Below are 26,582 nucleotides of genomic sequence, written 5' to 3'. Positions count from 1 at the left end.
TCCTATTCATACATCATGGATGTAGAAATACAACTGCCACTAACAAGGCTAGGAGTAGGAAATCATTAATGTTTTCTCTTGACACATTGATAATAACTTTATAGGTCTCATAAAATCTTTTTCTTTCCCCATGTTTGGTGATACTGGGTTTGATCAGGACTTTATAGGTATTAGGCAGGTGTTCTACTGATTGAGCCGTATCTCTACCCCCAATGGAGCTCCAGAAGACCTTTTTAAAAGGGTTGTCCCTTTCTAATTCCATAAAACAGAGTACTAGAGGTAGAGCTCCACAGTAAAGAGAGGGTAAGCCAGGAACACCTTAGTAAATAAGTTGCCTCTGAGTGCCAATCGTTTATTGCCTCTCTGAATCTGCAAACAGAGGCTAGGGTTGGAGCTAAGATTAAAGGCTCCATGAGTCATCTGCCATGGTTTGGCAATGCTTCTGTTCTCAAGTCTGTGCAATCAAATCTCCAACTGATTTCTCCTTTTCATTTTTTCTTCTTTTTTTTTGGCAAGAGAGAAAATAACTTCAGTATTCTTTTTTAGGATGGTTTTAAAAAAAAAAAAAGGAACACCATTCTGTTTCCCCAAATTGCATGTAGAATTTCAAACAGTGACCTCTTCCCAGATATAGCAAACCTTATGGTAGCAAAGGAAAAGTGTCACCTTTTGATACATGAAAGTGTTAGATAACCGGTGTTGCCAACCTTCGCGTTATACTTTTGGAAAGTGGCAGAGTTAGGAATTAATCCCCTAATTAAAATACAAAATAAATTTTCTCCAACAGTAATTGCTATCTCTGGTCATGCAGACTGTCACCTGGTTTGTCACAGTGGTTGGAAGTGACAGGAAGGTAGACTTCAGGTATGCTGATATGTTCAAAGCATTGCTTTTGTCACAGTTGGCCGATTAAGTCATTTTTAGAATTTGGACTTCTCAGGGGGCAAAGGTTTTATTTTTTTCTTTTATATTAGATATACATTTTCCTTCACACTGTTCAGTTACATAATAATATAAGTGCATGTACAAAGTCATGCCTTCTTAATATAAAATACAAAATCATATCCTTTAGTTTTGAAGTTATACTTATTCATGATATGACTAATTTCGGACACAGCAAATAAGACAGTGCTAGAAGTTCTTTCCAGGCAGAATAAATATGTCGCTTGCTCTTATCTGAGTTTGTTGTTAAATATAGCTTATTGGACCACCTGTGCCCATGAACTCTGAGTTTACATACAATCTAACATCTTATCTTTGGGTGTTAGATGCCAAATGGTTGTTCTGAACTTTTATTTTTCAGCTTTTCTTAATGCTTTTGTACTCTGGCCTGAAAGTATATGCCTCTCATGCCTTTGACCCATTGTGCTTAAAGTATTTGACCTCAGTCCATCCAGAAGCACCTGATTAGATGACTTTCTGTCATTCGTTCCCCACACATACTGCCTGGCCTTGGCACCATGGTGCTGGCTGCCCTCCAGAACCTCATCTTGGGAGCAGCTGTCCTCACAAAGAAAGACAAGTTGGATTCATCTGAAAATATTTTCAGGGAGTTAGGGCTCAATGTCACAAGGAGGTCAAAAATTCAGTTACATTTAAAATGTGATATGATGGCATCCTGAAAAAAAAAACCAAGATCAACTTATCAGAAAGTATTTGTCTTATAGATAATGGAGACTTTGTAAACAAGGGATCTCTACTTCACTTTTTCTAGCTAGGGGATACAGTTGCATTACGTGGAACATTACATTGAGATATTTGTACTTATGTTCTCTCCAAAGCTCTCTTAAGTACTAGAATACATGGGGCTAGGATATATCACTGGAATCTAGAGTACTGGATTGTAATATTAGGACTAGGAGAAGTATGTGCTAAATTTTCACCAGAGGAATATAGGTACACTCTAGGCAGAACTATTAGCTAGATTGTACAAAAAATGCTACATGATCAATCTATGGAGAGTACATAAAGGATAGGTTAAGAGTAGAGATGGGGGAGGAGGAGAAGCTGCATGGGAGAAGTAGCAACTGAAATTCAATGTGGACAAATTCTTTCTTGCCATTGCATACTACTGTCTAGATGGAATGCTAAGATACTAGTGTGATGAGAAATAAGGAGAGTAATTGAAGTTAATGCAGGGCACAGAAGTTGGAAATAATTTGGAATTCTTGGTTAGTGGCTTTATTTTGATGTGATTGTGAACACAACATCCACGGGAATGTAATCTACAGAGGAGGGAGGTCTTTGATGTTGGTTAGGTGGCCTGCAAGCTTTGTCAAAGGATGGTGGAGTACATAGGTCCGGGAGGCCTACTTGCTGGGTTCAAATTTCAGTCTCTATTTAACTGCTTTGTAACGTTAAGGAAGTCATTTGCTCTTTGTAGCCTTGTTTGGTTCATTTGTAAAATGAGAGGATTGGACCAGAATGTGATTTTTATTGTACAAAATTATTTGTTTATAAATTTGGTTGCTGGTAAATGGCAAAGATGTTTTCATTAACACATATTCTTAAGGAAATATTTAGAAAATAAATAAGGGTACTTGTGACTGGGCCTTTTATTCTAGTAGCAAATTCTCATTAATTTTAAGGCAGTAGGTCTAGTAATAGTTTCTAAAACAACTGGAAGAAGAAAGTGACTGAATGAAAACCAACCAGAAAATTATTTGTTTGTATCTGAAATGAAATGTAGTATTAAAGATGTCCATTGATATTATATAAAGATGAGATGAGTAGAGGGATTTTGAAAGATATGGAATCAACAGCAAAATGTCTTGGGATCTAGTTAAATGTCAGTTTTAATAAACATGGGAAATTTTCCTATCTTTATGTTTCCAAGTTCTCTTATGTTCTCATATAAGTACACAGGTACAGTTTATTATATAAATGATGAATTTCTATACCTCTCTATGTAGTATATAAGTAGGTTTGATTTAGCATATAAATTATATAAGTAAACCACACTTATATAATCAAATCGGTTATTGCTTAATTCTCAGTGAGTGAGAGAGACACCAAACAAGTGAAGGAAACAGCAGCCAGAGGAAAGTATTACGATCATGACGGATGTGATAGGAGCATGTGGTTCACTACAGAAAGTCTCCCAGAAAAGGGTGAACTTACACTGAGAGCCAATGACTACATGAGCCAGTACCATGGCATGTTAGGGCAAGAACACTGTAGTTAGATGGGGCAGGCATGAAGATGGTCAGGGATGGTCTCATGCCTTGATTTAAAATACAAAATGCCCAGCTTGACAGGGGCATAGTTAGCTGAGGCAGGGGAAAGGGGACAGAGATAAGACGGCAATATATGTTAGGTCGCAGCATGGTGCCAACACCAGAAACATTCATAATCTCTACTTGGCTTTTGTTGAAATGTTACAGCCTAGGTTATAGCATTCTTTGGTGCAGAGATAATAAAACCACTTTCAATCTCTTTTCTTCATATCAACATTGAGATAATAGTAAATTAAATTGTGTGTGTGTGTGTGTGTGTGTGTGTGTGTGTGTGTGTGTGTGTGTTCCGGGGGCTTGACCTCAGAGTCTGGACACTGTCCCTGAGCCTTCTTACTCAAGACTAATGCTTTACCATTGGAGCCACAGGTTCCACTTTTAAGTTTTTTGGTGGTTAATGATAAGGGTCTCTTGGACTTTGCTGCCTAGTTGGATTCAAACCAGGATCCCAGCCTCCTGAGTACCTAGGACTACAAGCCTGTGCCACTGGCCCAAAACACAGCCTGCACTGAGCTCAGAGATGTTCAGCCATTCATTCAAGGTCACAGAGTATAGAGGACTCTGTCAGGATTCAAATCAGGTCTTATTATTTCAGGATCAGAGCAGCTTTCACTTCTCACAGTGGTGTCACTTTCTCTTCTTATGTAATCCTGAAAGATAACAGAGAATTACTGACCTTTTATCAGAAAGCTTTCAGGAAAAGCATCTGTATCTAGAACTCAGAAAGGACAGCATAAGAGTCCTCTGCTAAAGACTGACCAAGCGGACAAACACTTGCCTACACTAAGGTTTAGGGGTGGGGAGGTAGAGGGGAAGAAGGCCCTATGAGCAGAGAATTGGTGGAATTGTTTTCTCTTGCATAAGATTCTGTTAACACCTCTTTGCTTTCTCTAGCAATATGATTGGTAGACTTTCCAATACAATCAACTTTATGTGTCTGGACTGAATGAAATATGCGATAAGATTCCATGGTATTTAAAACCAAACTTGAGATGTGGTAAATAAGCTGACATTTACTCAGGGACATTAGCTATTTTTGCACTTTGCCCCTCCATTAAGTTAACTGCCTGGCGGAGGCCATTAAAATCTAGCCTTCTTCTCTCATTTACAGCCACATATTAAACTGTAGATATGCTGAGTCTTTCTAATGGAGCCATTTTCAGAAGGGATTGACAGCTTTCCTATATCCTCGGTTTTCTGTGGGTATCCAAAGCCTGCTTGGCTTTTGTAACTTTGAGTTCTGAATATACCCAACTCCTTGCCAGTTGCTGTCACTGTTTATGATGCGTCCCCCAATCCGGGCACCCACGGACATGAGGGACCTAGTTATAGAGACATATTGAACTTCATTCAGAGAGCAGTATTTGTTGCTTGTTGGGGGCTTTCTGATGGATGCAAAGTGGTGGTGGGGGAACAGGAGGGACAAGGAAGAAGAGTTGGCTGACGTGTGGAGCAGATTTAGAGCGGCTGCTCTTTGGAGGGGCTAGCTTTTCCTGAGCTGCCAGACACTGCAGGCTCAACTGAGGCTGGTGGAGCGGTGGGGGAAGCAGGGACAGGCGGGGCTAGCGCGGCTCTGCAGCTGATCTCACGCTCCAGCACACACACCTCATTCCCGCCGCCTCCGCTCCGCTCGAGCTGGCCTCGGGTCCTCCACCTGGGGCCACCGGGGTGCGGGCCCCTAGGAACAGACCTGGGAAGCAAGAGGTAAAGGTTTCCACCTTGAGGCATCGGAAGAACCAGAGAGGCGCCCTCGTTTAACCTGAAAGTCTGATCAGCAGCCCAACGCTGGAACCTTGTCCACCAACACCAGCAACCCATCTCCTGGAAAAGAGGACATCGAGCCAAGGGACCCCAGAGTCCCTCGTCCTGGTTAGTTCGGTGCCCAGCACGGCAGGATTTTTTTTTTTCTTCTTCTTAATTTTTTGGACGAGTCCAGTGTTGTGCTGTCGGGGACGTGCGGAGCCCAGGGGGAACCTGCTCTGGCACCCATCATGATCCACTAGGAAAAGTAGGAAGTGGCGAAAACGGCCCTAAAAGCAGGGTGCGAGGCCAGGCTGCCAGGGCCCGGGGGAGGCGCTGCCCCTTGCGCTCTCCCGCTGGGCGAGTGCCGGGCTCCGCTCACTTGCCTTTGCACGTTTGCGCTGGGGTGTTTTTAGGGGACCCTTGAGGGTCCGCACCCAGGGTTTCCTGGCGTTCTCACCCACCGGGGGATTCTGAGCTCAGAGGGCGTGGGGTAGGGGGCGTTGCACCAGTGCCCTGCAGACATGTCTTTGGGCGGGATTTTGGCCAAAAGATAGGCGGCAGGAGCGCCGAGGTGGGGAGCCAGGGGGCGGGAGATCAGGGAGCAGAGGGGAGGGGGGGGAGGGTCTGGTCCAAGCAGGTAGTGCAGCTCCGTTTGCCTGGCGAGTTGGCAGGTGAGGTGGGGATTGCTTGTCAACCGTTCCTTTTCAGCAGTCAGTCTCCAGGTGGCGAGCGGGTAAGGTCTGGGGTGGCCCTGGGATGCCAGCGGTGGGGAGAGAGAAAGAGCCGCGCCAAGCTGGAAGGCGACAGCGTCGCGCTGGGGTTTCCGGTCCTTGAGTCCCCGCTGCCTCGAGCGCTGAGGAACACTTTCTCATTTTGGTTTTGAAGACTCAATTTGGAAGGCAAATCTCCGTCCCAGGGGAGGAGAGGCACCGGCCGCGGGCGGAGACCCGCGGCTCCCCGGCTGGCTGCGTCCCCCCGCCCTCCCACTCCCTTCGCCAACCTCGGGAGCGCCTGCTTTTTTTTTTTTTTTGCCCCCACCCTCCTCGTTTCCCTCCCCTCCCTCTCTCGCGCCCTCCCCCGCTCCCACCTCCTTTTCGGTGCTGGGTTTGCAGCGCTTGGCTCCTGCGCCTTTCCGCTTCGCGTTTGAATCTGGCTCGCCCCTCCGTATTATGTCTGCACTCCGAAGGAAATTTGGGGACGATTACCAGGTAGTGACCACCTCGTCCAGCGGCTCGGGCTTGCAGCCCCAGGGGCCGGGTCAGGGCCCGCAGCAGCAGCTGGTACCCAAGAAGAAGCGACAGCGATTCGTGGACAAGAACGGTCGGTGCAATGTCCAGCACGGAAACCTGGGCAGCGAGACCAGCCGTTACCTCTCGGACCTCTTCACCACGTTGGTGGACCTCAAGTGGCGCTGGAACCTCTTCATCTTCATCCTCACCTACACGGTGGCCTGGCTCTTCATGGCGTCCATGTGGTGGGTGATTGCTTATACCCGAGGCGACCTGAACAAAGCCCACGTCGGCAACTACACGCCCTGCGTGGCCAACGTCTACAACTTCCCCTCTGCCTTCCTCTTCTTCATCGAGACCGAGGCCACCATCGGCTACGGCTACCGGTATATCACCGACAAGTGCCCCGAGGGTATCATCCTCTTCCTCTTCCAGTCCATCCTGGGCTCCATCGTGGACGCCTTCCTCATCGGCTGCATGTTCATCAAGATGTCCCAGCCCAAGAAGCGCGCCGAGACCCTCATGTTCAGCGAGCACGCGGTGATCTCCATGAGGGACGGGAAACTCACGCTCATGTTCCGAGTGGGCAACCTGCGCAACAGCCACATGGTCTCCGCGCAGATCCGCTGTAAGCTGCTCAAAGTAAGTGCTCCCCTCACCAGCCCTGTGCAAGAACAGGGACCTATCTCACCCCGGAGCCACCCTATCCTCCCCTCCCTTCCATCCCCCACCTCTGCAGGCAAACTTCTTAGGGGCAGGCCAGGGGTCTGGAGGGGCGCAGAGGGAGGCTGGGCATCATGTGAAGAGCACAGTGGCATGTCTGTGCTTTCCCACCCACTCCTGAGCTCTTCCGAACAGTCCTCATGTCAGATGCCTTTGGATCACTTTCAGGACTTAGGGACACTGAAGCAGAGCCATGGAACCTGGAGGGACGACGCAGTCTCCTGTCCAGAGCACCAGGCTGCCTTGCTTTTCAGAGTGCTTTTGAATTATTATCCACGCATGACTCCATTAAACTTCAGACACTAGAAAGAAAAATCTACACATCAGCTTTCTTCGTTTTGAATAAAGAGCTACAGGACTTGCCTCAACTTTTATTTGGGGTTCGCTTTCATTGTATTTTTTTTCTTTCTTTCTTTCTTTCCCTTCCATCCCTCCCGCTCTGATCATGCTAACAGGTGGATTATTCTATATCTTGTAAGCCTAAATCCACCTGTGGCTATCTTCTGAAACAAAGCTCAGGCCCAGGGCGCAGTTAATAAAGTGGAGGAAACCACACCTGGTCCTTTTAAGTTTTTATTTTTACTAAATATTTTCCTAGAGAAGTATTCTGTGAAAGCTTGAGAGCTTTTCCTGTAGAGCCACTTGATAATTTTATTCTTAATAACCTGTTTCTATGAAGCCTTTGTCAATTATAGATTTCACTTGAAGCTTTTCAGCATCCATTAAAGAAGATTGCTTCCTACCATCAATGGTGTAAATGCTAAAACAAATTGCATATAGAGTGGTTATTAAGGCCAGGTCTTTCCAGTCATTACAGGGTACAAGCACACAAACACAACAGGTCAAGTTCCCTCCTCCCTCCCTCATCAAATTGGAGAATGGGGAGGAAGGATTAAAGCCTAGTTTTCACTTGAGATGTCACTTATATTTCCTCCTCCTCCTCCTCCCCCCCCTCCTCCTCCTCCCCCTCTTTCCCTCCTATTCCCTCACCCCCCCCACAAACAACCTTCTTGTTTTTGGAGGAATTTGCTATAACAGTTTTCAAATGTTCATAAATTAAAAATGATGATTTCAAATGAGCAGGTCATAAGTAGAAAAATATTTATCTACAATCAAATTAAAAAACAGATTCAGAATCTAACTATAGATCAAATGAAAGTCTGATAACTATTTGAGATCTTGGCTACTGGAATTTCAATTATCACTGTATGAGGTTATATTGTTTTCCATACCCACAACTTATTTACATATGACCCAATGTGCTTTATATTTTGCCCATATGAGCTTTTAATATTTTTGTTCTCATAATCTCTTATTCTAATCAATTTGACTAAGTTATTCAGTACAGAAATAAAGACACCAAGCCTGTTACTTCCTATCACAAGCATTTTTTACACTGCTATATGAGGAAGCACAATATTTTATATACCAAATTGTATTCGCCTCATTCTAATATATATTTATATCAAAGTACCATGAATAAATAATGTGGGCATATTACTTTATTTTGTAATTAACTACAGTGAACTAAATATAATTGTTAGGATTTAACTTAGAGTATTGTTTCATTGACTAATGTCTGAAATAAGGGGGTTGCCAGATCAAGCAAAACAGTTGTGCTGTAAACATGTTTATTGGAGTGGTCATTGTACACCAAATATAAGTTAGGCCTATGGTGCAGATAGGAACACTTTGACTTTTAGTATAGTCACTAAGTTCCTGTCAAGGAATCTATAGTGTTGAATAATAGTTTACTATATTCATCAGTTTCATGGAAATTAAAAAATATACTTCTTAGGTTTTCAAATACATAAAATTATTAAAAGAGATACTTCTCAGCAATATATGTCAGATATTTTGAGATGTCGTCAATTCTTTGGGCAAATCCAGAGAATACAAATTTCTATATACATAATATCTCATATAATATGTGATATATTTTGCTTTCTCATAGATTAATATATAATATATAGCATGTATTACTCTCTTTCTCTCTCCCTTCCTCTTTCTCACTCCTTGTTACACACACACACACACACAAACACACACACACACACACACACACACACACACACACACGGTATCTAAAGAACCCAAACCATGAATGATGCAATGTACCACATGTTATCATGATTAAAATAATGTTTATAGTATTGAAAAATTTGAAGCAAAGGTGCTATATTAATACAAGGTGATAAAAACATTTAATTGTGATAGTAGAATGATACTTTTTATAACACTTTCTCTAATAAGTTATAAGGAAGACGCCAGTATCAAAATAAAAAATTGTCAATACATAGTATTAAATTTAGTTTAAATAGAATTATACTAAACTTTTCACTAAGTTTCATGGGAAAAAAAGACCAAACATAAGCATTTCTTCAGGCAATTTACTTCCAGCAATGTACTTTGCATTTTTTTGTCTTTAGGAATGATAATTAAAATAAACTCTTAATGGTTCGAAATTCCTAACAATTCACTGAAAAGGAATCAGATTTTATTGCGGAACTGACAACAATCAGAAAAGTTAGAGAGGAGAGTTTTCTTTAACATGTTGTTTTTATTTTCTCTTATGGGCTGAACTGAAGTGACCTAAACCAGTTAACTTTTTTATTGGCGATAAGCTATGCCTAATATCAAAGTTTCAGTATTTTTGCATTAGCTCTCCATATTCCTTACATGTAATATACTATTACACATGATAGTGTTGTCAATAATTACTATTCATATATATTCTTCTTTAAATGGTGGTCACTAACATTTTTCTACTGCTGTTCTCTTATTCCTTAAATGCTTCTTTAATGAATAAAAACATAGACTTTCATATAATTATTCAAAAACACTTTTGATTCTTGAGAAGACTCAAAGATTATGCATTGAGGTTCTAGTATTGGCTATTCTGAGATTTTCCATAAATAAAATTTGAATTTTATAACTTCTGATGGAAATTTTTAATTTTTGTTAATTTTTAATTTTGTCTTTTGCACATATGAAGACAATTTCTTCATATAAACTCCATTCTTTACTTTTCAACTACAAAATATCGAAATTTATTTCAGCAATCAAATATAGATATCCTAACAGTATACTTGCAAGGTCAGTTATTTTTTTCTCCTAAAAAAACAAAACATTTCAAATTCAAAGTTAAAGAGTATACTTTACAATTTATTTTACTTTATAATTTAGCTATAAGTGAACTATAGTAATACATTATGATGGATATTAATATTTCACCTTTTTGAGTCGTTACATTATTTTGCTTTCTTACCCAGAGGATAGATACAAACTAGTACCATTGTTACATTAATTTCATGTAATTATTCTTACATCTGTTTTCATTGGAATACCTGGATTAGAGAGTTGAAATATGGATAGTTTGAAATGCTATAGACATCATACTTTTGGAAGGAAGAATTAATTCATGAGTTTGTAAATGAGTTATTTAAAAGCTGTCCTATATATGAATTTAGGCTTCTATTTTATATCTGCTCATATACACACCTTTTAAAAGTAAACATGAAGTCATCTGTTATTAAATCCATAGTTTGAAAGGGATAAGGTAATTTTTTTCTCATGGAAGGGTATTTTTCATGTTATTCATCATTGCCAATAGTCACCATTTTACTTTTTCAAAAGGTTCCCTATACAACCACTAATTTTCATTTATTGATTTATGAAAGAGTAATAGAGTGAATTCCTGTATTCCCTTTCTCTTCTAACATTACATACATTGTTTTGGTACTCACTTTTTCTGTTCTTCATTCAAATGTATGTTCAGAATCAGATTTGGTGTGGTTTCCCCATACCAGTGAGGCCCAGAGCAGGTGCAACAGAAAAAAATGATCTTGTCTTCAAACTACCAATCTATTTATCCTCCCTATTTAGTGTAGTTCCCCATCCTCTCAGTTGTAGATATGAATTAAGAACTGTAATGTTAAGATATATTTCTGGGCCAAGACAACTTTTATTTTTTTACGAGTAAATTTGATTTTGCATTGCAAGTGATCAACCACGGCACCATGAAAGTTGCCGGCAAAGCACTTTTACATTAAACCCTATACTTGCCCCTATATTAAAATTTTATTAATCTTTTAACCACAGTAATTCCTAGACCTCAAGATACTTACATATTTTCTCATGTATCTATTGATTTTTTCTTCATTCCATCTTTTTTTTACTTAAAGTGAATTTGTTTTAACTCTATATATTTTATTTTGTATGTCTGACACTTTTTATCAATCTATTTTGATTTATTTGAACTTTTTTATAGATTAAAAACATTATCTTCATTTTAACAAATTAAATGAAGAGTATTAGATCTTAGGTTCTTTCTAAAATCTGTAATTATTATTCTCTCCCCTAGCAGTAGTAATTTTTTTCCTTAGATTTTTAAAATGTTCTATGGTTCCTCAAAAGCACAGAGTGGCTTGTAACCAGAACAAAAAGTTTAACAGGAGATTTACATACTCACAAATAAACAGCAGTAGGTAGGAACAATGATAAAAGAGGCAGACTAAAGCATTTGATGAATTGGGGAGTTTGGGTGTGTGGGAAGCAAAGGTGCAGAAAGCTAAAAAGTCCTGACCATAGTTATTACAAATTCTGTAACAGGCCTTGACAGAATTATAAAGTTGCTCTTCATATCATACATTATAAGATAAATTTCTTTACATCTATTGATGATACATTGGTTACATTAAAATGAACACAAGGCCTGGGCTCTGTCCCTGAGCCTCTCTCTGCTCAAGGTTAGTATTCTACTCCTTGCATAACAGTTGCACTTCCAGTTTTTTCTGTGTAGACTTTCCTGCCCAGGCTGGCTTTGAACCACCTTGATCAAATTTCAGCCTCCTGAGATTAGGATTACAGGTGAGCCATTGGCACCTAGCTAAAATGGACCTTTAACATCTATCTATATGTATCTATCTATATATAATTAGTTTAGCATTATAAGTCTTAAGTCTTTATTTAAGCCTTGACACTGGTCCTGTTTTTTTTTTTACCTGAATATTCATGGAATGTAAAGCTTAAAGATTCTAAAGCAATGTGCACATTAGCAGCCAAAGTAGATAATATTCTAGGCTTATGTTTTTCTCCTTCTACTTTAAATTTAGATCAGCTTTTGGTTACAGAGGCTCTTTTACTTTTGATCTTGGAAACTTGCTTCCCTAATATTAAAATCTAGATCTTAATGACTTTAACCTCTCCCTATGTAGTTTTCTTTCTGACTTCAGCATGTACTCAGTATATACAAGTACATGTAGATTATATAAATCAAGAGGAAAGCAAAATCTATACCAAATAGTAAGAATTTGATAGGAAAGATACTATTTTCTTTCTACCTTAGCTTCTGGAACTGCAGTAGTCTTCTAGTAGAGACACTTTGGAGGAAGTGTGGTAGGGAGTACATGCATCCTGGGAATATGACACGGTTAAATCTGTTACAGTAAGGTGACAGAGAGAAAAGGTTATACCCAAAGTTCTCACAGCCTCACCGGGACACGGTGGCTCACGCCTGTAAATCTAGCCGCTCAGGATGCTAAGATCTGAAGATCGCAGGTCAAAGCCAGACCAGACACTAAAGTCCATGAGACTCTTATCTCCAATTCACAATCAGAGAACCGGAAGTGGTACTGTGGGTCCAGGGTTAAGATGGTAGCCTGGAGCTGAAGAGTTCAGGGACAATGCCCAGACCCAGAGTTTAAGCCCTGCGAGATATATATATATATATATATATATATATATATATATATATATATATATATATATATATATATATCCCAGCCTCAGCTTCAACCCAAGCTAGGAAATTTATGGCATAATTTCAGATCAGAGATGGGAAAACTGTGGTGAAGATACAGATTATATTAACACTTGTTAGCCCTGAGGAATTCAAGTGGTCACCTATCTCTCAGGAGGATGGATCTCCTGTCCTGACAGGGCTAAACATGTATCCAGTATCTAGTATACACACGGCTTATACATACCATTAACCATCTTTCATCGTGCTATAAAAGCAGTGTAGAAGGACCATGGTGATCATTTCAGACATTTGTGACTTGTGATTCCTCAATAGTGTGTATGTGTTGGTTCAGAGGCTTGCACTCAGGGCTTGGCCATGGTCCCTGTGTTTTTGTTCAAGGCTAGTGCTCTATCACTTGTCTCACAGCTCCATTTTTAGTGTTTGATTGAAGATGAGTCTCATACAATTTCCTGCCTGACTTCAAACTTCCATCCTCAGATCTCAGCCTCCTAAGTAAGCTATCTGCAGTCAGAATTGTAGTTAATTCTTTTGTAGTTCTCTTTGAAATCCAAAGAGAACTCATTATTATTTTGAAATTAGTACATAGGACTATAAAATATGATGCATGTCAAATGGGACACGTTGACTCATTTAGATAAAATAGGAAATGCATATAATGAAAATATTTATTAAACAGCATGTTTACCATGATGAATAACTTAGAAATTTCATACATAGATTGCATGAAAGGTCAAAATTCAATATGTTCAAAATATTATTTCTGGACAGTAAATGTAAGCAAATTTTAAGCCTTAAATGTCTTCAATCTTTCTTTCTTTCTTTCTTTCTTTCTTTCTTTCTTTCTTTCTTTCTTTCTTTCTTTCTTAAATGTCTTCAATCTTTCTTTCTTTCTTCTTTCATTTTATTTTTATTTTTTTGCTTGTGGGGCTTGAACTCATGTTCAGGACCAGAGTTCCTGGGCTCTGTCTTTGAGCTCTTCAGCTCAAGGCTTAAGCTCACCACTTTGAGCCACCTCACCACTTCTGGATTTCTGGAGGTTATTTGGAAATAAGAGTCTCATGGACTTTCATGCCCAGGCTGTTTTTTTGTTTTTGTTTTTTTTTAACCTAAGGCCATGTGGCAGGCCAATTTCTTTTTTTTTTTTCATATATTGTTATTGTAATTAGTAGAAGGGTTACATTATATTTGCCAGATAGAAGGTACATTAATTCACGTACATTGATACCCTTTCTCATGTCATGGTTCCCATTTCCCTCCCCCCCACCCCCACCCCTCATCTTGTTTTCCCCCCTTCCCTATCCAATTTCAAATAACCAAATACAAATATATCCAATATATCAGATAACAAAGTGAGATACTGTAACAATATGAGATTACCAAGGGACAGCAAAAGAGATGAGAGATAACATAGTACATTAAGGACAACAATCACTCATTATATGGCTTTTGTTTCTATATCCTAGAGGTCCTTTCATTTAACATCATACTATATGGCCTTATGTATCTAGGTTTTCTCTATTGCAAATCTCTGCTAGGAGAGCCCAAGGTTTCTACAGATTATGTCAAATGAGGGAAACCATTGAGCCTGGCTTAGTTCACTTAATATGACTTTTTCTAAGTCTTTCCATTTCCTAACAAATGGGGCGATGTCATTCTTTCTGACAGCCGCATAGAATTCCATTGTGTACAAATACCACAACTTGTTGATCCACTCAACTGAGGGACATCTGGGTTGGTTCCATATCTTTGCTATGGTAAATAGTGCTGCAATGAACATCGTTGTGCTAGTGGATTTAGTATGTCCTTGTTTCTGGATAATTGGGTAAATGCCAATTGCTGGGTCATAGGGGAGCTGTATGTTTAGTCTTTTGAGGAACTGCCATACTGTTTTCCAGGCTGTCTTTGAACTACCATCCTCACATCTCAGCCTCCTGAGTAGCTAGGATTATAGATGAGAGCCACCCATGCTCAGCACTACAATTTTTCTTAGAAATATAATTCAATCAACAGGAAAAGTATATAATAGAGGAATGATCTTTATTTCTTTCTATGGTTTTAGACAACTGGAAATCAAAGTTTCTGGAAACAATTTTCAGGTTGTAACATTTATCAATGTTTTCTAATTTTTAAGAATGATAAATTTTAATTTATTCTTCAGTGTTAAGCATTATTTAATAAGGTGGAGGCAACTTTTATTATGGAAATTTTTGAAGTTTCTTTTTATCATACCTGCCTGAATTTTTAGCAGTTGTTTTGAATTTGAAAACAATCTGAATTATTGATCTAGGAATAATTATTTTCATTTTATTTATTTCTTGGATTCACTTTAGATTTTATTTAATTATATAAAATTGTGCATTTCATTATGGCATTTCCACATAGCTCATCTAATTTACTCCCCTTGTTTAGGAAGGGATCATGGATTTCATTCTCTTAGGAATTAGGAACTTTGTAGTGGTAAGAAAGTATGCCAGTAATAAATAAATCAGTTCCAATTAATCTTCATATATAATGGTTTTTATACTGACATAACGAAGTCAGATTAAAGTATTTGTACTTCAAACTACTCTGACTATGGTCAGATATATCCAAGTGAAATATAGTAGTTGATAGATAATTAAGACATATGAAACTTGTGGATCTCAGTGATGCCATTTTATATAATACTTAACTTTGAAGATCAATTTGATTATATGTAGGCACATACATATATAATTCATCTTTTACAGTTCTCTCAGTAAAATTTCTAAACTTTTATTCTACTCATATAATTTAATGGTTTAAGGCAACATTTTCTAACAAATCCATGAATTAGGAGACACAAGGTTAGAATTTTACAATCTAGAGCATTATGTGTATCCTTCTTAAAATTTATTGAATAGGCCTCTGTAAGTTCCTGTAAAAAACATAACCACAGAGACAGACACACAAGTTTATAGTTATATTTATCTTTTTTCCTATTTTTTATGTTCATCAATACTTGATATATTACAGTATCAGGGAAAAGTTGTTGAAACTGCTACCATAACTAGGCCCTAGGTGTTCCAACACCTGCCCCTCCTATAATGTCCCACACGTTTGACCTTCAACAGAGCCTTCTATCTGATTAAGTTATTAGTAGGCTTCTTAGTCTATTAATGATTCAATGAGGAAAGCAAGGAACAGAGATAGGAGCATACTGAGAGAAGAAATATTTTATGGTTTAAGATAAAGAAAAGATGGGTGATAACAAATGTTCATATGAGTCAGGTGACTCAATAGTTAAAGAAATGTTAAATTATACAGTAACTACTGCAAAACAATTTCAGTGGGTATGTAGGGAGTATTATGTTTCTGAACATATAAAATGAAGTTATTAATATTTTTCATTATGTCATGGGGTAGGAAGTCTGGGATATGATACAGAACAATTGGTGTTGGGGAAGAGAAATTACCTATTATCATTCTGAATGTATGGGACATACATTTAAAATAAGAAATTTAGTGTGAATACAACAGATATGGATCATGTATGTTAAGCTTAAATGACTTATATCTGAGGAAACTACTAAAAATAAAATATATGTTACTAAAACTGGCATTTTCCTGGTTACCTACCTATTTACTATGGCACTTCTTTACACAGGTTGTCAAAAGCGTAAGGAATATATGATTTAACAGCTCTGTTAAGCTCCCTTATGATGATGCACAGATTTAAATAGCAAACGCATGAAGAGAAGGACACATTTTAGTATTTGTGTATATATGAGTATATTCCTTAAGGAACGTTACTTAAAATGCATAGTAAATTGATGTTTTTAAAAGAATTATGGAGCTGGGATTGTGACCTAGTGGTAGAGTGCTTGCCTATCATGCATGAAGCCCTGGGTTTGATTCCTTAGTACCACATACCGGAAGTGGCTCAAGTTAAAGTACTAGTCTTGAGGAAAGCCTAAGGATAGTTCTCAGGCCATGAATCTAAGCCCAGGACTGGCAAAACAAAACAAAAGAAGAATTATCAGGGTTAACACTTCCTTGTAATTCTGGAAAGGAAGTTTAAAACAGCTAGTTAAAAGACCCATATTTTGATCATCACAAGTATCAGAACACCACCTTGTCTTCGTATAGCACCTATTCCTTACTAGGTCAGAAAATAACCACAGAATTTCACATGCACACAAGTTTATGGTTATATTTGTATTTTTCTTATTTTTTATGTTCATCAATAGTTGATATATTATAGTGTAGGAAGGAAGATGACAATTTGTTTCATATTTCACTAATTTGAGAACAGGTTGAGAAATACAGGTAGCTTGAAAAAGTATCAAACATATCTTTCATGCTGGCTTGAAAGTGCCTTATTTTCTCCAACTGTGGCTGCCACAGCTCATGTGTTTGTGTGTGTGTGGTTTTTTAAATTTTCCCAACCAGCTTTTACTTGATTATTTTTGAGTCATCAGTCCTCTACATCCTGTTCTCTCTCTCTCTTTTTTTTTTTTTTTGCCAGTCCTGGGCTTGAGCTCAGGTGCTCAAGGCTAGAGCTCTACCACTTGAGCCTCAGCACCACTTCCGGCTTTTTTCTATGTATGTGGTACCGAGGAATTGAACCCTGGTCCTCATGCATGCTAGGCAAGCACTTTAACCACTAGGCCAAACTCGCGGCCCCATCCTGTTCTCTCTTTTCCTTTTCTTCCTTCTCCTCCAAACTACCTACAAAGGTAGAGAAGAAAAGTAGCTTCTATGTCTTTATTGGATTTTCTTCCAGACATATAATAATCCTGAATATCACTAACCGCAAAATTAGCTTCTTTAGTTAACTACTTCTGTGGTTAAAAAGTTCTTTATAGAGAATATTGCCCTAACAAATTGAAAATCTTCCTTCTGTTTTTACAAACATGTCACTAAACAAATTTTTCAGTGTTTTCAGACACCAGTATACAAAACAATGCATTTCTTGCCCTGTGAATAATATTTGTGTTTTTAAATGGTTGTTACATTGAATGGAGTAGAAAAATAAGTTCAGTTTAATTTATTAACTCAGTTTTATTCCTAAGAGTCTGAAGAAATGCCCTGGGTTCTTCAAAGTTCCATTTGACTAGCAGTATAGTTCTTTCCATACTCATTTATTTTCATATGTAGCCTAATTACTCATCCTTATTTACCACTATATTTACAAATTAAACTTAAATGTTAACTTATACATGCCTGCTTTATGTAATAGATATGGAAAACATGAAAATGAATTGAGAAACAATGATTTTTCATGCATAGCTTGTCAATTTTGAAGTCATATTTAATTTTCATTTTGATACTTAGAAAGCAAGTAGATTCACATTTTATTGAACCTGAGTTTTCAGGTGATTTATTCTGAAACAATACTATGGTTTTGCTGAAAGCATTTTTTAAAAAACTTCATCAAATGTTGATTTTTGAATTCTTATTTTGAGTAAAGAAAATTCAGTTTAGCACAATTTGTCATTGTGCTTTAAAATGTATAGAGAAGGAACTGTAGTGCAGCTTCTTATCAAAGTGCGTAAGTCACTAGCTAATAGCATCTACCTGTTAATTTTATAATGTGAGCACCTATGTATATAACACAGTTTATAAGAAAAATCTTTATTTTTATTCAAAATTCCTTAGCAAATAAATTATTGCATTGTACTTTTCAATACATTGATAAATCTCTTCTTAAATGACACACAGCCTTTTTCAGCTTTAATAAATTCCATAAGAATTGCCCACTTATTTGCTTCCTGGGGAAAGGAAAACTCGACAACCGGTGAGTTATCATGCAGTGATTTATGTCAAACAGTGGCACAAGTACATTCAGTTCCACAGTTGGTACTAGCAATCATTGTTGGTGCAGGCATTTCTCCAAAGCTCACGAGTTAGGGAATGGTAATTATAGTAAGTTGTATATTATAAATAATGCATGTATGTTCTGTATGCGCTATGTGGGATTTCAGCCCATTTGCTAGAACATAGCTGCATAATGATTTGTTTAGATTTTGTTACAAATGATTGATAGTTCAGAATGTTGGCAATGATGTAAATTACTGTTGGGCTGCCTTGAAAATCTTAGAACAAGTGGTGATTTCTTCTCTTTTTCTGTGTGCTTGTCTAGTCTCGGCAGACACCTGAGGGTGAGTTCCTTCCCCTTGACCAACTTGAACTGGATGTAGGTTTTAGTACAGGGGCAGATCAACTTTTTCTTGTGTCCCCACTCACAATTTGCCACGTGATCGATGCCAAAAGCCCCTTTTATGACCTATCTCAGCGAAGCATGCAAACTGAACAGTTCGAGATTGTCGTCATCCTAGAAGGCATTGTGGAAACAACTGGTGAGTAAAATATAGCTATGATATTATGTTTTCTTGTTCTATAATGGCATTAATTCATGCACAATATCTGGATGGGTTGAGATAAATGAGTGCAAGTTCATAACAATGAAAGTAATGACTTGTCTCATATGTTTGTAAAATTAATTTGATACTGTTTTAAAAATTATGATTTACTGTGTTGGTTTCTACATACCTGATATTAACTACAGAAATTCTCACTGGAAGGAAAGAAACTGACACAATACCTTAGAATTACTATGGAGTTTTATTTTAAAATCAATTTCTACTTCCTATAATTGTATTTTTAATTTCTCAATCAGTTTTTATTTTAAGTCAGGGTAGCAGCCTGAATTCAACATATATATTCTTGCCTTGGGGATGCTGATTTTTGGTGTCTTGATGCAGATGTGGAATTCCTATGTGCAGCCTGAGTGGAAAATTCCCGGTGTGTATGCACATGCGTGTGTTTGCACAAAAGCACCATTTTAATTTCAAAACAGGTCACTAGACTTCTCCAGCTGAACCCTTACTATAGTTTTGTTTTGAAAAGAAATATTGTTTTCTTTTGCCTCAGGGTAGATATCTGCTGTATGTTATCCCTTAAGATTTGTACCCCACTAAAGTGTTCCAACTTCTTGAATGTTTGCTACTTTCTGGAAGTTTTTTTGGCAAAGGAAACAATAAATATAAGTATACTATTTATCCTTGAAACAAAGCCTCATTAGTCTGGAGCTACTGGATTCATGGAACAAAAAATATTCACCATACTATACATGCATATTTGTGTGTATCTTGGGTTTTACAATTTCTCCAGGTAATAAGAAGTAAGATTTGTTTCAGTTCTTCATTTTTCTTCAACCATCATGCTAATCACAGTGCTATGCATAAATTATGCCAGTATTAGAACATTGCTACCAATTTAAGTTCAAGTTTATACAAATTTGTAAGATCTTTGTTTACTTAAGATTCAGTTTTGTACAAGATACAACGTAGCTACTATAATTTTCTCATATGTCACATAATATATATTTGAAAATTTGAATCTACATAAACTTCTCTCTTTTCAAAGTGCAGATAATAAAACTAGCACCTTGACACTATATTTTACTGTAATGTCTATTATTAGTCCTTCAATTTAAAATTAAGATTTTTAAAACCTTTTTTGAGGATTTATTATAATTTTAGTATATGTGAAATTTGGTTTGGTGCACTCTTTTAAGATTGTATGTATCATTCAATTTTCCCCAGCATTTAAATGATGCCAATATTTTATGAGATATTTTAGATTGGTAAACAAAGAAACCAATTTTTGACTTCTTCATCCAAGAAATCTTACATTTCAATGACAATGAAAATGTTTTCATCTCATTTCTTAGTGTTACTGTGTGTGTGTGTGTGTGTGTGTGTGTGTGTGTGTGTACTCAGAGGCTGAGTACTGTCCCTGAACTTTTTTTCTCAAGGCTAGTACTCTACCATTTGAGCCATAGCTCCATTTCCAGCTTTTGAGAAGCTAAGTGAAGATAAGGATTTCATTGACTTTCCAGCCAGGCTGGCTTTGAATTGCCATCTTCAGAACTCAGCTTCCTAAGTAGCTTCAACTGCAGTGCAAGAGACATTGGTACCTGGCTAACAAGTGTTTTTAATTGATTTATTTCTTACATTATATAACCATATGCTTATAACTTTACCATCAAATCATTATTTGAATTACTATGAAGAAAGGTTTTTTTGTGTCTGTGCCAGTCTTGGGGCTTTAATTCAGGGTCTGATCACTGCCCTTGAGCTTTTTTTGAAGACTGCAGATTCACTTCTGGCTTTTCTTCTGGTTAATTGCAGATAAAAATCTCATGGGTTTTCTTGGTTAAACTTGTTTTGAACTGTGATTCTCATATGTCAAAGTTCTGAGTTGCTAGGTTAAAAGGCATGAGATTTTATCAGTGTGTATGTATGTGTGTATGTAAGTATGTATGTATGTATGCATGTATATACATATATGTATTTGTGTATACAAATTTTTAAGATATAATTGCCTATTCATCCATTCTTTCCCTGAAGTTTTTTAAGTACAATGTATATTTCTTGAGAGTGAAAGCATTTTCTTACTAATGCATACTTTAAAGGCAAAATAACCTGAAATGTGCTTTGTGTTTCTTGACATTGGTGTTCTGAAGACTTTAGACTATGGCCTTTTCAGGATGTTTCTACTTAGGTATGTCTGAAGTTGCCATATTTATTAAATATTTGGCTCCAACATGATTATCTCAAGGGAATATTGACTCAAGTTGTTCCCTCCCTTCCTCTCTTTCTTCTTTCTTCCTTCCTCCCATCCTCTCTTCTTCACTCCCTTCCTTTCTTCTTTCCTTTTTTTCTTCTGTTACTGTCACCTGTATTCAAAATGATTTGTTGTTCCTTCCCTCCCTTCCTCCTTTCCTCCCTTCTTTCCTTCCTTCCTTCCTTCTTTCTTTCTTTCCTTTCTGTTACTGTCACCTGTGTTCAAAAGGATCAGGATTAGCAAACAATTTGGTATATTTTATAAACTCAAGAGGAATTTCAAAACATCATTTATTCATTTTTTCATTTATTCTGTAGGAATATCAGTTTTAACATTTCCTCTCATGCTTGAAAAAATGTCAATGAATTGGCAAAGAATTCTTTCCACGGAAATATGAAGACTTGATTGATATTTGGTTTCTTATTTAGGAATTGTCTTTTATGGAAAAGAAAATTAAGCCTGCTTTCTCTTAACATTATAATTACAACTGTTTTGTAGACCTAATACAACAGAAATATTGCTCACAATTTTTAGAGAAAATTTATCTGATGTTTTTCTTCAGTATATGTCCTAATGAAAAGTATTGAAACTAAAATCTGCAGTTCTACTCTACCAAGCCTTTTCAAAATAATACATTTTATATCCATTTTGTCACTTAAAATTATCTTGAAATTTATTTAGAGTCATCTATAAGGATATTTCCTCCTTTATTTTTCCATTCACAATAATTTTCTTGTCTTATTATATGACTATTATTGCTATTATTAGACAGTATTTGTTGGTATTAATACATCAAGATTTTTCATTTTTTTACCTCTCAAGTTCCATGGTACTAAGCATTCTCAATCTTTTTTTACTCAGAACAACTTCCTATGTCACATTTAGCAGTAAAGTACTATGATTTTTTCTTTTTTTATTTATTCAGTACACAAGTATTTACCAGGTGCTTGAATGTATTTGAGTTGCTATAATATGGTAACCTAGATGGATAGATTTCCTTTTCTCCCATGGTTCTATTCTAATCAGAGGAGGCAGATGAAAAAACATAAATTCATATATACAATAGTATTAGGTTCTAAGGTATCAGAAATTAAAAAAAAACATGATCATGGGACAAAAGGACTATACAGAGATTGCTTCAGGTAGAGCTATTCTGGGAAGTCACTCTGAGATTCAACTGAACCCCAGAGTACAGAAGGAAAGCTTGGATTTGCCAGGGGCAGTGTGGCAGGCATTGAGAATCAGCTGGTTAAAGGGGCTTGAGTTGGGAATAGGCTTGACTTATTCTAGATAACAGAGTTGGTAGAGGTATTTAAAGCAGAGTGAACTGTGTTCAGTGTTCAGACCAGAAGGAAGTGTTGGAATTTCATTATAAAACAAACTTTATTGATACCAAAGTGCACATAACAGAAGGCCTACTTTTCTTCTAATAGATTAAAATACATTTTTGTGTATGTGTGTGTGTGTGCGTGTGTGTGCTAGTAACTGATGTATTGGAAATGTGTACAATTCTATGTTAGCAGTATCTAGTCCCTGCTCTCTCTTCACCCACTCAGACTTCACTGAAATTCACTGGTCACAATCTTTTTTTTTTTTTTTTTGCCAGTCCTGGGCTTTAACTCAGGGCCTGAGCACTGTCCTTGGACTTTCTCAAGGTTAGAGCTCTACCACTTGAGCCTCAGCACCACTTCCAGCTTTTTTCTATGCATGTGCTACCAAGGAATGGAACCCGGGTTTTCGTGCATGCTAGGCAAGCACTCTACCACTAGGCCAAACTCCCGACCCACTGGTCACAATCTTTAATTTTATTTGGTTACTTTCCATTCCTGGGGTCTCAGTGGGAGTAATGGGATAGGGAAAGGAGGTGAGAAATTAGAAATTTGCTCATTTTCATGAAAAATTCTGCTTTCATCCCAAGATTCCCAGTAATAACTTTCATTTCCTTGCCAGTGTTCTCCAGTGACTAGACCTGGAGATTTTGCCCTCCGTGATTTAAACAAGACAGACATTCCATGCCCAAGATCTGCTTCTTATTCCCCAGTAACCAGCAAATCCTAATGTAGCCTACCTCTCCCTATCATTTGTTCCCTTTTCCTCTTCTCCCAGGAGAGAGCCCTGCTGGAGGCAAGCAAAGCACGGCAGATTTGGCTCATTAGAACCGATGCTTTCAAACTTCAATCTGGTTTCTGCTGCTATTTGGCAGTCTTCTTAATTGTCTTTTCTGTATTCTCAAGCTCACTCCCCATGGGATCTATTTTAGACATTTTCTCTTCCCGTGTCCCCAGTCCCAGCTGTACTGTCCCTTTTTTGGCTTATCATCTCTTCACCTATTCTATTAAAAACAATGACACTTCAATTTCTTGTGCACCTGTCTACTCTATTGTTTTTGCATAGTTATATTATCTTTCTTTATCCTGTTACTGTTGGGGAAAGTGACTATTCTTAACCTCATTACTGTCTCTTTTATGGACAGACAAGTTTGTTATACATTTTCTATTACCTAAGACTTAAAGTTTAATTCTTCTCATGCTATCTTCTAAAAATCCTATTAATTTTATTTGTGTAAAATATTTTCAGCTTTTCTTCTCTATGGAAAATATTTCATTTATTGCTACTTTATACTTTGAAGGTTTTGTTTTCCTAGGATTGAGACATAACATTTTCTCTCAACTTTTCTTTTCTTTGTATTTCCTGTGGTTTCTTCTATTCTCTGCCACAGTCTCTACTTAGCCTTCTTCCTGTCTGAAGCTTCTCCCTGACTCTGCTGTTGCTAGCATTCTTGTCTGATTTAGATGCTTGCTGTTTTAAATTCACAGGATGCTAGCCATGAAATCTCCCACCATTTTTTCTAGTATTAATTATATGAATTCCAGATTATTTCCCTACATATATTATAATTCATATTTCCTTTGTCCAAATATAATACATCCTCTCTTGGAAAATTTGTCTTTATTAAAGGACATTCCATCCCCCACCCCCATTTTGTGTAAATCTAGTTAATGTCTTCATTGCAAGAATATGCAGGTTAACCACTACTGTAAATTCTAAAGAACACAATCAGTAGACAAGAATAATCCCTCCCCTGTTGGATTATTGTTATCATTCAGTAAATAAAATAATCAGTGTTAGAGAGTCCTAAAAGCCATTAAAAAGAAAGAATAAGATGGCTCAGGGGTATGGGGAGATCAGGTGGGGCCTGCTGGGAGAAGAAGTCAGGTGAGCCCACACTTCCATTGTTGAGCCCAGCAATTACTAAGAGGAAGATCAAAGTTCCCAAGGTGTGTGGCACTTTCTCTTCTTAGGAATGTCTCCCACTTAATCGTTAAGCCTAGTACCAGTGAATCACACTATTCAGAAATGGATTTCGTACCTAAAGGGTCTCTCCTTATAAGTGCATGGAATGGTCTACTGCTGCCCAGTAGATTTGTATCCAGTAGTATTTTCAAGACAGAACTCTGCTTAAAACTCTGATGACTGCCACACCACACACACACACACACACACACACACACACACACACACACACACACACAGACATACATACCACACTAACAGAGTTCTGAAGGAAGCTTGGATAGTTCTCTTACTATGGTGCTCAGGCACTGTAGTTAGGTTCTTAGATCTCACTTTTGCTCCATTATCAGTGACTATGATTTTTTTGTGTGTGTGTTTTTTTTTAATGTTTTGGTTGTTATTGTTATCAGTCATGGAGCTTGCACTCAAATCTCAGCCTGGTAGGTAACTGTTTTCCTTTGGAAAAGCTACCCAGTAACTCCTCATTGTAGAAAAAGAATTGAAATAGAAATACAGTAGGCAGAGGTATAAACTTAATTTTTTTATTTCCCCAGTATTAACACACTGTTGATTATCCTTTCAGTTGTCAGATGAGCTAACACTCCCTGTGTTGTTCACAGCCATAACTAGAACAACAATAATAGCAATGATTTCAGATGTATTGTTATCATTTTCATGTGTATTATATGTATTTACTGTTTTGTGACTCATTTATTATATAATCAATTATTACTCCTTTTTATGTTAAACCGTAATTCTCAGCCATTACTTGTGTGTGCGTGCATGCGTGCGTGCATGTGTGTGTGTGTACTTTTGTGTGTGTGCCAGTAATAAGACTTGAACTCCAGGGCCTTGGCGCTATCCCTGAACTATTTTGCTCCAGGCTAAGACTCTATCACTTCAGCCACAGCTCCACTTCCAACTTTTTGATGGTTAACTGGAGATGAGGATCTTTTGGCTGTTCTTCCTCGTTGACTTTAAACCATGATCCTCAGATCTCAGGCTCCTTCGTGACTAGGATTATAGATATATACCCAGCATATAGCATTAGTTTAATGGCTTATGAGATGCTACTCTATGTTTATGTTAATTTTATTACTTATCTAGTGTAGAATTTGTAAAAAAATTTTTAGTAAGACAAACATGAATATTCTATAGTTTATTTTTAGTTTCCACCAACTCTATTTTTCCTCAGGGATTCAAGATTTAGCTTTTTGGCTCAGCAGTTGCCCTAAATTTGAGCCACGTCTCCAGCTATGATTTTAGCTGATTCATTTGGAAAAGAATCCTTTCTTTTAAGAGGGGCCTGGGCTGTCTTTGAACTATGATCCTCTGGATCTCATTCTACTATGTAGCTATGATTAGAAGCATGAGCCAAGGACATCTGGCTGCAATGATTCTTAGAAATCTCTAGAGATGGAATTTCTGAGTAATGGGGTATATAAAACTTGCAGTTGTTGCTATAATCTTTGTAAAGCTTAGAACTGAACATGCACTCTACCCCAGAGCAAATTCTCCTGTTCATGTCTCCAATTTTTAGTATGTTTTTTTTTGTTCCTGGATACTACTGGGAAATTTAGCACCAGTTTAAAAAAATATACAAACTACCATTTCCTCTTAATCCTACAAATATATATATATACATATATATATGTATGTATATAATTTTTGCCATTATTTTGGTTACTTTGGTAAGGTTGAAGTTCTGTCTTCAATATTGGCTTTTACTTTACATATTGCCAGATAATGTGGGTAAATTGCAACTTGCATTGTTATGTGTAAATTACTTGTATAGTTAGGAAAATCATATCCCTAGTGGCATTATTATTTAATGAAAATATTTTCTTTATGTTATATATGAGTCCTCTTATCATTTTTATCATACATATTTTATTATACTTTCAGATAAGCTCTAAACTTTCAATATTTATGAAAGACTTTCTTTCATTGCTCTTTTGAGTGTGTGTCTGCTTTATATCTCAGAAAGTGGGTGATCACAGCAAA

General features: G+C 37.4%; 1 protein-coding gene and 1 long non-coding RNA gene across 2 annotated transcripts in view; one reads left to right on the top strand and one right to left on the bottom strand.

The window, feature by feature from the left end:
* Window positions 1-558: 558 nt before the first annotated feature.
* Window positions 559-4,925, bottom strand: LOC150056351 (uncharacterized). The gene is made up of 3 exons (XR_016537310.1): window positions 4,839-4,925; window positions 3,698-3,883; window positions 559-1,618 (listed from the first exon to the last, which is right to left on the bottom strand). It is a non-coding gene; the product is annotated as an uncharacterized LOC150056351 (long non-coding RNA).
* A 697-nt stretch (window positions 4,926-5,622) lies between these two features.
* Window positions 5,623-26,582, top strand: part of Kcnj3 (potassium inwardly rectifying channel subfamily J member 3) — a 138,698-nt gene continuing 117,738 nt past the window's right edge. Inside the window, exons 1-2 of the mRNA XM_090342812.1 lie at window positions 5,623-6,847; window positions 18,796-19,012. Of these exons, the coding sequence (XP_090198938.1) occupies window positions 6,146-6,847; window positions 18,796-19,012 (919 nt within the window). The 5' untranslated portion in view covers window positions 5,623-6,145. The remainder of the gene's footprint in view (window positions 6,848-18,795; window positions 19,013-26,582) is intronic.

The sequence above is a fragment of the Megascapheus bottae genome, chromosome 12 (genome assembly GCF_031878675.1).
Source record: "Megascapheus bottae isolate mThoBot1 chromosome 12, mThoBot2.hap1, whole genome shotgun sequence".
Lineage (NCBI taxonomy): Eukaryota > Metazoa > Chordata > Mammalia > Rodentia > Geomyidae > Megascapheus > Megascapheus bottae.
This window is presented reverse-complemented; position numbering and strand designations above follow the sequence as displayed.